At 35.9% G+C, this 12,912-nt stretch overlaps 1 protein-coding gene across 2 annotated transcripts in view; it reads left to right on the top strand.

Moving 5' to 3' along the window:
* LOC124798282 (S1 RNA-binding domain-containing protein 1) overlaps window positions 1-12,912 on the top strand; it is a 240,498-nt gene that overhangs the window by 189,957 nt on the left and 37,629 nt on the right. For both annotated transcript variants that reach the window (XM_047261605.1, XM_047261606.1), the window contains 2 exons: window positions 6,456-6,626; window positions 6,798-6,887. In XM_047261605.1, the coding sequence (XP_047117561.1) occupies window positions 6,456-6,626; window positions 6,798-6,887 (261 nt within the window). The remainder of the gene's footprint in view (window positions 1-6,455; window positions 6,627-6,797; window positions 6,888-12,912) is intronic.

Below are 12,912 nucleotides of genomic sequence, written 5' to 3' on the forward strand. Positions count from 1 at the left end.
GTATTTTATTAAAATTGTAAATTCCTTACTTTCTGTCTCTGTTTTACTGAAAAAATTGTATCAGATTGCACCAGTCTCAGAATTAACATTTTCAAAAAATGGAAAATCCAGGATGGAATGTAACAATATTTGAGAAGGAAAGTTGCTACTCACCATATAGTGAAGATGCTGACTCTCAGACAGGCACAAAAAAAGACTGTCACAATTCTAGCTTTTGACCATTAAGGCCTTTGTCAACAACGACAACACACACACACACACACACACACACACACACACACACACACACACACGCGCACGCGCACGCGCACGCGCGCGCGCGCACGCGCGCGCACGCGCGCGCGCGGCGCCGCGCGCGCGACAGCAGTCCCACAGGCAGTGTGGTTTGAATTGCCTGAGAGCGCGTGCGTGCGTGCGCGCCATAGTAGCTGAAGGTAAATATATTTCCACTCTCCCTGGAATGCAGTTAATTGTTACTGGCATAGCCCATATCAATTCAGGCAGGCATATTATTGAATTTAGCATATGTTAAAATGAAAGACTAAGTAAGGAACATGTAAATTTTTATTTTATTTTATTTTATTTTTTTTTTTTTTTTTCCGTACAAAAGAAATCTGCCCTGAGATGCAGCCCTCCAAAGATGGCACTGCACATACCGTTTTGAAGATGTGAATTATGGAAAAAGTTTTAAATGCTGTATCTCTGGAATAGTTCTAAATATTTTGTTGTTGTTGTATTTTTTTTTTTTTTTTTTTTTTTTTTTTTTTTTTTTTTTTTTTTTTTTTTTTTTTTCAAAAGATAATTGCTTTATGATTACAAAGAAATAATCCATTTGGACTTATCTGTCTAGGTTATTTTACTATAGTGTTCGTAACGAAGCAAGCTGGGAAATTTTTTTACTTCCCCTCGTTTTGCCATCTGCCTGCTTAAATTTGTTTTTTCACTTTTAACTAATTATCATTAACATATGTGAGTATGATCTGCATTTTCATAAAAGAAATAGGTTGGCCCTCAGTTTTAAAGAATGTACCACCAGATCTAGTCATATGCTTAGTTTCAGATATGTAATTGATTTTCTAATTTATTTTGACTATTCCTAGTTAATATTTTTTGTTATACCCTGAAATCAGTAATTGTTTCGTAACTTAAATTCTGTTGTTGACTTATAAACAAATATAAATTCTGTACTAATTATAAACATTTGGAGGAACAACTAATAATATTCTTAAAGAATCTATGTGGCTCTATTAGAAAACATGTTAACAAAGGCAGCTCCTAATTAATTCCTTATCAATTTCCAGTTCTGTCAAAAGTATTGTTTGCATAACTGTATTTTTCAATTTCATGATTTAAACAAATAATACGGCTTAACCCCTGTAGTAGAAGAAACTGTTAAAAAGACGCAATTTTTTTGATGTATTCAGTTAATTCAGTGAGTTAAGTTTTAATTGTGATTTCTGTAAATTAAACATCAAACAATGTGTAGTTTCAGTGCCTATTATTGTGATAATATGTAAGGGCCTGATTTTTGGTCCTGACAGTCAGTCCTAGCCGAGTTTCAGATGCGGAACCCGTATTGGTTAGATCAACAACAATGCATCAACTTAACTGTGAAATAAGTGTTACACCAATAGGCTGTGTGTTAAAGCAATGACAATTTCTGTTCAATTTATTTGAAAGACTGTGAAATGTTTGGTTAGGTTTTTACTGCTCATAGATGTTCAACAGTAAACTATTGTAGCAGTATGCTGATGTTTGCCTGCAACCTATTAGTGAGACTTATTGAAAGTTAAACAATAGTACACTGGCCATATAACTGTGTATTATTGGGGTGGGGGAGGGGCTGTGAACAGTGAAAGTAAAGAACTGTGAAATACATCTGTGCAACTGTCGGCTACATCATTTACGTAGTAAGTGTCATACTTCAACCCCCCTAGAATGAGATTTTCACTCTGCAGCGGAGTGTGCGCTGATATGAAACTTCCTGGCAGATTAAAACTGTGTGCCCGACCGAGACTCGAACTCGGGACCTTTGCCTTTTGCGGGCAAGTGCTCTGTGGCTAAGCCATGTCTCCGCTGTATCCTTTCTTTCAGGAGTGCTAGTTCTGCATGGTTTCGCAGAAGAGCTTCTGTAAAGTTTGGAAGGTAGGAGACGAGATACTGGCAGAAGTAAGGCTGTGAGTACCGGCTGTGAGTCGTGCTTCGGTAGCTCAGATGGTAGAGCACTTGCCCGCGAAAGGCAAAGGTCCCGAGTTCGAGTCTTGGTCGGGCACACAGTTTTAATCTGCCAGGAAGTTTCAACCCCCCTATTTTTCAGCCAGTATAGCAATGCAGTAAGTCGACACCGAAGACGAGCAACGAGATAATAAAGCAGGCAAATGTCACACGTTCTGACCTCCTTTTTTTTTTTATAATAATTTTTTTTCCCTTCCCCTACATGCTAATCCATAAAATTTTGATTTTTTTCTGTTGAATAGTTCCATATAGTTCTACATTCCCTGAAAAGGAGAGCTTCCACTTTTAGGTTGAACATGTTTTATAAACAATTTAAATTTTTACCACAAATAAAATCTGTTTTATTTCCACATTATCACATAACAGGCTCATAAAAATCAAAACGTAGCCTTATGTAACATAATTTTAGTTTTGAAAGATGAGTAAGAGACTCATGTTTCTAACATTTTAATTGGTTCCAAAATGTATGTGGAAGATCCAAGGACTTAAAGGTTTCAATGTATACAGCTTCTGTGCACTCTGTTTTGTACTGAAATTAGCCAGTCAGTGAACTAAAAGTGTGTTCCACTGCTTCAGTATCTTCCTTTGATAGAGAGTGATGCCTTCCTGTTGAACCAATAGGAACTGGAGAACTTACAATCTTCAGAACATTATGAACAGGAAGTGAGCACTGATGGCGTTGTTGCTGTCCAGCTGGAAACCTATATCCAGCAGCTGGTCCATGTGGTAGCATAAAGTTCACTACAATTTCATTTAACTCATAACTGGTGACTATAATCTCTACAATCCACCAGTCACAGGGGAAAATGTGTCTTCTGCATTTCTTTCACAGGCATAATTTGTTTGGACCATTCTTCTTTTTTGTGCTCACAGAATTCTTTGATTTCCTCTTTGGACAAAAGAATGAGGGCTGTAGATGTGTAAGATTTGACGACTCTCGTAAAATCCTCAGCGTTTTGAATCACAGCTGTATTTGGTCTGGAAAGATGATGTTTTGTAGCGTGGGGCTTCAGCAGGCCTCCTACACCATCACAAGGCCCCTTCCCGTGACCAGTAGCACTGTATACCCAGTCAGTTGGCACAAGCGACTCGCTTAATGCAAACAGCTGGTAAGGATTTTTAAAATGACTGGGAGAACCATCAGAAATAATGATGATCTTCTCTGCCCCTGTATGTGGTTGAAGAATTTTGCGCATTGCTAGCAAAGTACGTGCTGTGTCATGTCCTGAGTCATCACTTATAACTGCAACACTTGTGGTTTTGAAAACATGTTACTCCTGTAAAAATTGAAACGTGGTCATTACTCCAATGATATCCTTGTACTTCTTGTGGGAGAGTTACAGACCAGTTCTCAGCAAAATCATAGTGAAGCACTAAACATAGTTCTTCAGACTCTACACACCCTTTCACTTCTGCAATGTGTTGTTGCAATTCCTTCAGATTCTATTGTGTTTCTGCTGTCACTGATCATTTACCGTGTTCATCAGTGAAACTGTCAAAGGCAACAGTTTTCTTAATTAGTTTATTTTCCTCCCATGCTGCATATGTAACTTCTGCGGAGTTATCTGCTACATCTTTCAGGCCAAGTGTCTGTAAAGACACTCCTTCCTTTCCAGGGCAGTCACCACATTCTGGAAACAAACAACAAGTCTCTCACTTTACATCACAGATTACTAATGACTTCACACGCCCAACCAAGGTGTCATATGTCACGTGCTCAAGTAAGTTCTTCAAAGTTACTACACAAAGGTCAAAATTCGCGCAATACACACATAAACAGACATCTCTAGATGGGTGTGGAACTACCCCTTAGGTTGCAGTGCATGAAATTTTGATCTTCCAGTATGCGAAGTTGTATAGATGCTCTTACAAATTGCAAAAGTTTCGTTAATACTGCGAGTCATGTGCCTATTCACTTTCTCAACTTTTTGACCTTCTACTGTTACAGTTATAGTGGTTTTTTTTGTTGGTGCACCAGTGAAAACTGTCCGATTTATCTTCCAGATAAAATGACTGCACTGTTTGAACTTGAAATGCTTCTACAGCATGACATAATAGGGATCTGGTCTTTTACAGACCTCACATTTCTTGATTTGTCTACTATGTACTTTGATACTAATGGAACATGCTTCAAAATTGTCTCCTTTGAGAATGTCTCTAGAATAATAGTTAAAACTTGCACCTTTTCACTGTAGGATGCACAATATTCAACAGCTGAATTTATATTTGTGAAAAATTCCTGGCAGGAGGTGCAAGAGTGCTTTGGTTCATTTTCTTCTGAAGGTGGAATTTCTGCTTTGAAGAGTGTGGCCAGTTTTGCTGTAGTGTATTGATCCATAGCTTTAGTAATTTCTCTGAGCTTTATTCGTGCTTAGAGCTTATGACTACGGTTTCTTAACAGGACTAACACCTATCTCTGTAGTTGATTGATTCAGGGTATTTAATTCTTCCTCTATTGATGCAAAATCTGCATCATCAGCACAATGGGTGGCATCACCTTGTTCAGATACTATCATTGTTGTTACTCTATCAAAACATTATTGAACACACAAAGTCGTCACTGGAAACATCTGCACTTTGAAACAGTCTTCAAATGAGAACACTTATTCCCAACCTGAGGAGGGCCTCTTTTTATTGGTTTTGTCTTATATCTCACTCTTTTAAGGATATGCAAATAGTCAGCACACTTCTCTCTCCGGTGGCCCCAGTCAGACGACTTTTCAAACAGTCCTTTTCACAAAACACACTGTAACTGTGTCAACTGGCAAATTCATCAATAAAACACTGAACTCACTTTATGGTCTCAGATATCTTAGAAGCCTCTTCAATAAACAAGTTAGCACTGAACGACTACAATACAGAAACCTGCAATGAACAACCACGACAAAGAAACTGACAAGAAACTACGACAAAGTGTAAGAAATATTTGCAGCAATGAAATAGAAAAGAAATAATTGCACCAAAGAAAGTGATAAGAAATAACTGCAACAAAGACAATTAGTAAGAACACAACTTCAGTGAAGACAAACATTACCCTTGAATTTTTTTTTTTTTTTAAAAAGTGAAAACCTGTTCAACTTAAAAGTGGAAGCTCTCCTTTACAGAGAATATAGTATTACATGGTACTAATCAACAGAAAAAATCTAACTTTTCTGGATTGGCATTTTTGGGAAAAAAATGTGTAAATTATAAAAATAATTCAAAAGGCGACAGTAAAAGAACTTTGCCAGATATATCCAAACGGAGGATACCATTGTAATCATAAAGCAATTGTCTTTAAAATAAAAAAGCTCTAACAAAATGTTTAGAGCTGATACAGAGATATAGAATTTTAAAAAAATTTCTGAAATTTGCATCTTCAAAATGGTGTTCACAGTGTCATCTTTGTAGGCCTTATCTCTGAGCAGGAATTTTTTTGGAGAAAACAAAAAAAATACGTGTTTCGTACTTACTCCTGAATTTTAACATGTGCTAAATTCAATAACATCTGAGACTGTGAAGGTACCCCCCTCCCAAAGTGATACTGATTATGCTTGTTGCTTTTTTTTTTTTTTTTTTAATGAATTAATTTGACATATGACTAACACTTTAATTCATCTTGAAATATTTTATGGGCTTCATTGAAACTGAGTCCACAGTTGCAGTGAATCATTTGAATGGCTTAAGGCTGTCTGCATTTGTTACTTCTTCTTTATTCAGTCTTAGGGCATTATCAGTTTTCTGCACAAAAATTCATCAATGGTGCATTATGCCATACAAGTCTCTGCACCTGTTTATATCTGAATGGCATCAACTGAACTCTCACACACTCAGTACAATGATAACTTCCTCAGTATGTTGTGATGTGTCTAAACTCTTCTCATTTATTTTCCTGCACACTTTGTTGCATGCTTTAAGGATTGTGTAAATAGTTATTAATAAAGTATGTTCATAAAATTTGAATGCATGAGAAGGGAAACATAATATGTTCGAATTGCTGTCTCAACATTCCCCCCCCCCCCCCCACCCCTCTCTCTCTCCCTCTCTCTCTCTCTCCCTCTCTCTCTGTGTGTGTGTGTGTGTGTGTGTGTGTGTGTGTGTGTGTGTGTGCGCGTGTCTCTGGGTATTCTGAAGTGCATCAGTACTTGATTAAGTTGTGTTTGTGCTTCATGGCATGGATTTACATACTGTGTGTAAATTTTAACTTACTTGTTCTTTCATTCACCCTTTGTTTGTTGTAGGCACATTGCTGGTTTGAGTGCCACGAAAGTACAGAATCTTATTGAATGGCGATCCACTAGAGGACCTTTCATTAATAGAAATCAGCTGAAACTTGTAAAAGGAATAGGCAGTAAGACCTTTGAACAGTGTGCTGGATTTATTCGTATTATGCCACAGACATTGGAAATGAGGTTCGTGAGAGTAGTAACTAACAACAGTTTTAGAAAGAAAACATTCAGGGCAAATTTCAACATTATAATGAGATGAAAATAGACTAAATAAAATTAACAAAAGTATTTATAATAGTTATAAACGAATTTTTATTTTCTTTTTCTCTCACTCTAGAAATGTTTCTGTTACAGGGAAACAAAAAATCTGGCCAGTGCTGGAGAGAAGCCAAATGTGCTGGATCAAACATGGATTCATCCAGAGTCATACGGCATTGTCAATAGGTACTTACACACATCTGTTCACAATCGGGTGTGAAAGCGTGCTTGTAGTGTGTTTTCATACCCCTTGTTATAAAAATTAGTAATGTATTTTTAAAATAATTACTGATGAATGTTTACTTTCCACACAAGTTCCTATCCCATTTTGCTGCAGTATTTTCTCCTTACATTTTTTTTTTAAGACAATGCACAGTTAAATAACAAAATGGTTCAGTATTCTGCAGCTCTGCTTCAACAGATTTTAATGATTTAGTGACATTAAAAGTTTATTGATTATACTATGATCTTGTGTGTGTTGTGTGTAAGTGATGAATGGAAGAAGCTATTATCGCTGTTGTTGATGACAAACCATTTCACAAAATCTGGAACATCTTGCACAAAATGTACAACATTACTCTTATTCTGGATTGTACATATTGATAACACTTTTTTGAACAAAGCTTTCAGGCTACATTCTTACAGATTGTTGATAATGGAGTAGGGACCACCTAAGTGTTCAGATAGGAACATTACTTAATTGAATGGAATGGGAGGAATGAAAATGTTCCAGGCATGATGGGGGAGGGGGTGGGGGACACAGAGACAAGAAATGGTATGATGTGTATTGAGATGGAAAGACAAAAAGAAAATTAATATTTCAGTGAAAATAATTTCTGAAAATATAATGTAGTGAGATAGATAAAAAAATCCACTCACGAAGAGGAAGCAGGAGACAACGTATATAAAGAGTAAGGAAATGTGCAAGCTTTTGGAGCTAGTGGCTCACCTTTCTGGCAGAAGGTTGGAAGCAGAAGGAAGAGGCATAAAAGAAACTTTACTGAGCTCTGCCTACTTCCTAAAAAACATTGCCAATATTTTCTTTCCTCCCTCTTCCTTCTGCTTCAACCATCCTGCAAGAAGAAGGAAACACTAACTCTGAAAGCTTGCACATTTCCTTAATCTTTATATACATTTTCTCAGGCCACCATGTGGTGAGTAGATTATTTTATCGATACAATTACAAAAAGAAAATTAAGGTGGTAATGCACAACAGAAGTAAGAGAATGGGGTTTGAAATGCAAGTTGAGCTGAAGAGAAGGACAACGGGAAGGGGGGAGGGCCATTAAGTAGTAATAATTGCAAAAGTAATGAAATAAAGACATCTAAAGAATGGAAAGTGATTTAAAAAACCAATTCCTGCTGCAGAATTATATGACCGAAAAAAGTTTCATGTGTTTTTATAAGAACCTGTTGGGAAACCTCTTGTTGCCAGCTTCTGATTCTGCTGTAATGAAAAGAGAGGTGCAGTTCTTAAAAATGCTTGACATTTTTAATTGAGTGTAGAGTGTGAGGTACAGGCAGATCCTAATTGGCCCCAACTTTTTGTATTGACATGTTGTATTGATCAATCTTAATTGTAGAATCATGGCATGTGGATTTACTATGTCATAATACTGAAGACTATGAGATATAGGCATTGGTGGTGTTTTGGTCCTGTGCCTACAAGATACTCTATTCAGAGGGCTGGTGAGTCTCCTCCCTTATGTTTGATGACAACTCCTTTGATGAAAAAAGCACAAGAAATGTATTACATCACTCCTGGAAGTTGGTTTTGTATCAGTGCTTATTATCCCTTTATGACCTTCCACTAATCAAATGAGAGCAATAAGTCCCTGTGAAATTTGTTTAATATTTGAAGACATTAACATTGCAAATAGTGTCTTTCTACATTTAAGTAGATTAAAATGTGATTTGGCTTCTTAGAGCACCCAGAATAATTCTAGATTAAAATATGGTGATGTGTGCCACATACTAAATGAAAGATCATGGGGTGTGGGTGTCCAATAATAATTTGAATTCTCATACAATGTCTCCAAATGGTATACCATGTATTATTCTTTCAAAGTCAACTGCTATTTGGGGTTTCTCCAACTACAGCAGCTCTGCTTTCAATATTTAGAGTACAAGTAAAGGAAATAAATATATGTATTTTAACTCATTGTATTGTGTGATTTAATGGAATGATCAGCTATAATAGTTTTCCATATAAATGCTGTTACTTACTCAACAAACACAAAATCAGACCAACAGTTCACAAGTTATTGCATCACATCTGCTTACTAACTCCACCCAATGTATGTTGCCAAAGAAATATCTCAAACAAAATAAAACGAAACACAGTACATTTATCAAAATATTTATAAAAAAAATTTCAGATAAATAAAAATTGAGTCTTAATCTACTTGTTAATTTTTGTCCTCAGTTTTTAGTGAATTAGACAAAATAATCACATTAACACTCTCTTGCTCAGTTTTTGATGACTATTGCACAGAAAAGTTGTTGCATTTAATTAGATTAGATTAGATTTACTTTCATTCCAATTGATCCGTAGTGAGGAGGTCCTCCAGGATGTGGAACATGTCAGAAAAACAACAATACATGACAAATATTTAAACTAAAACAAATAAGCTAATGTACCATTCCACAGGTCCCAAGTGGAATGATCGTCATTTTTTAATGAACACTAAGAGTCATTTTACAAATACTATTGCACTGAATTTAAAATAAAAAAGTTTTATATTTATTTATAAGGTAAGAAACATGTAATACAACTACTGTAATACTTATTTACAATGAAAACATTACTGCACTGAAATGGTGCAGAAGTTAGATTATACTTACACACACACACACACACACACACACACACACACACACAAATTTTCAGTGAACACATTACTGCACTGAAATTGTGCAGAAGTTATGTTGTACTTATATACAAATCAGTTGGTTTTCCTCAGAAATTCATCAATGGAGTAGAAGGAGTTGGCCACCAATAAATCCTTTAGGCTTCTCTTAAACTGAATTTCATTGGTTGTTAAGCTTTTTATGGCTGCTGGCAAGTTATTGAAAATGTGTGTTCCTGAATAATGCACACCTTTTTGTACAAGACTAAGTGACTTTAAATCCTTGTGAAGATTATTCTTATTTCTAGTATTGATTCCATGAATTGAGCTGTTGGTTTGAAAAAGTGATATATTTTTAATGACAAATTTCATTAAGGAATAAATATATTGGGAAGCTGTAGTTAGTATCCCTAGTTCCCTAAACAGGCTTCTGCAGGATGTTCTTGAGTTCACACCACATATAATTCTTACTGCACGTTTTTGTGCCCGGAAAACTTTAGCTTGGCTTGATGAATTACCCCAGAAAATAATCCCATATGACATTATGGAATGAAAGTAAGCATAGTATGCCAGCTTTTTCATTTTTATATCCCCTATGTCTGACAAAATTCGCATTGCAAACAGAGATTTGTTAAGACGCTTCAGCAGTTCTGTGGTGTGCTCCTCCCAGTTGAATTTATTATCAAGCTGTAATCCCAAGAATTTAACACCGTCCACTTCTTCTATCTTCTTGTCATCATATGTTAGACATATACTCTTGGGACACCCCTTACAAGTTCTGAACTGCATGTAGTGTGTTTTTTCAAAGTTTAGTGACAAAGAATTGGCTAGGAACCAGTGATTAATGTCTACAAATATTTTATTGGCTGATCTTTCTAAGACTACACTTGATTTGCTATTTATTGCAATGTTTGTATCATCAGCAAACAAAACAAACTTGGCATCTGGTAATGTTACTGATGAAAGGTCATTGATATACACAAGAAAAAGTAAGGGCCCCAAAATGGAACCTTGTGGGACCCCACATGTAATTAGTTCCCAGTTGGATGATGCCTGATAGCTTGATACATGTCTCTTTCCTAATAACACCCTTTGTTTCCTGCCAGAGATATAAGATTTGAACCATTTTGCAGCATTTCCTGTTACACTATAATATTCTAGTTTACTTAAAAGGATATTGTGATTTACACAGTCAAATGCCTTTGACAGATCACAAAATATACCAGTTGCCTGCAATTTTTTGTCTAATGAATTAAGTACATTTTCACTGTAAGTGTAGATAGCCTTCTCAATATCAGAACCTTTTAGAAATCCAAACTGTGACTTTGACAGTATGTTATTTGAGATAAGATGGTTATAAAGACGACTGTACATTACTTTTTCGAAAATTTTTGAGAATGCTGGCAACAGTGAAATTGGACGGAAATTTGATGCTATTTCTTTATCTCCCTTCTTAAACAGTGGCTTAACTTCAGCATATTTCAGCCATTCGGGAAATATTCCACTGATAAACGACTGGTTACACAGATAGCTTAATATGTTACTTAGCTCAGAATCACATTCTTTAATTAACTTTGTTGATATTTCATCATACCCACTAGATGTTTTTGATTTTAAAGATTTTATGATGGACATTATTTCTGTTGGGGTAGTGAGGGTCAAATTCATATTATGGAAGTTACTTGAAATGTCTGGTCTAAGGTAATCCATAGCAGCACCTACCGAACCTGACAACCCCATCTTTTCAGTAACAGTTATAAAATGTTTGTTAAAAAGTTCTGCAACACTATACACATCTGTCACCAATGCATCATTTACTCTTAATGCTATTTGTTCCTCTTCATGTCTGGTTCTACCGGTCTCCTCCTTCACTATATCCCATATTGTCTTTATTTTGTTATCTGATATGACTATCTTTTCCTTGTAATATATTTGCTTTGACATCCGTATTACAGTCTTTAATATTTTGCAGTATTTCTTATAATGTGCTATAGCATCAACATTGGAAATGTTTCGGATTGACAGATACAGTTTTCTTTTTGTTTTACAAGATACCCCTATTCCTCGAGTAATCCATGGCTTCTTTGTAGACTTTGCTCTAACCTTGGTAAGTTTTGGGGGAAAGCAGTGTTCAAATAAGGTAAGCACTTTATTAGCAAAAATGTTATATTTTTCATTCATGCCATGAGCACTGTAAACATCAGTCCAGTGAATGTCTCTGAGGAGTGTCCTAAAATAATCAATTTTTGGCTTACTGATTACCCTCTTGAGCTCAGATTTAACAGATTTTATATCCTGTTCAGTATTAACATTTAACAGAAGGAACTGCATGTCATGGTCTGAGAGGCCATTGACTATTGGTTTTGTAATATAATTTTGTTCATTTGACTTTTCTATAAAGATATTATCAATGGCTGTTTGTGAGCAAGTGGTTATCCTAGTGGGGAACTTTACTGTGGGAATTAAGTTGAATGATAGTGTTACTAACTCAAATAGGTTCTTATTGGGAGAGTCTTTAAGGAAATCTACATTGAAATCACCAGCAACCACTATTTCTTTGTTTTTGGTTGTTAAATGGGCCAGTACAGCTTCAAGGTGGTTTACAAACAGATTAAAGTTACCTGCAGGTGCTCGATATACACTTAATATTATGAAAGATTTTTTGTGAAAATCTAATTCTGTTGCACATGCTTCCATATGCTGTTCTAGGCAAAATTTATGAATGTCTATGTTCTTAAATTTATGACAGTTCCTGATGAATGTGGCAACTCCTCCTTTCTCCATTTCTGATCTACAATAGTGAGATGCTAACCTAAACCCTGTAACACTTAAAAGTTCTATACCAGTGGTCACATGATGTTCAGAGAGGCAGATTATGTCAGCTGGGTTTGAAGACTCTAATTCATCTATGCAGATAGTTAATTCATTAATTTTATTTCTCAGTCCTCGAATATTTTGATGCAATAAAGATAGCTGACATTTCACATTGACTGACTTAAAATTGGATGGAGTTAAAATATCTGCTGACAGTTGAAAATTCTTAACCAATGGCTGTTTATGTTGATGTAATAAGCTGGAATTATGTTTTTTGATTTCTTTCTCAAACTGAAGGTTTGTCTCAGTTCTAACCTCTCTTAAAATTTGTTTTCTTTCTGTCCTCCCTACCCTAAAAAAGGGTCTTTTCTGAATCCTATAACCACTGGTATTTTACCACTCATGACAGTGCCTCCCCCCTTTAACTTTCCTGCTATTTCCCCAGCCAATTTACCCTTCCCCTTCCTGTTGAGGTGAAGGCCATGCCTAGTATAATCCCACCTACTGACAGAATCAACATGAACCACACCAATGTGTGACCCCGCACC

Source organism: Schistocerca piceifrons, chromosome 5, assembly GCF_021461385.2.
Source record: "Schistocerca piceifrons isolate TAMUIC-IGC-003096 chromosome 5, iqSchPice1.1, whole genome shotgun sequence".
NCBI lineage: Eukaryota > Metazoa > Arthropoda > Insecta > Orthoptera > Acrididae > Schistocerca > Schistocerca piceifrons.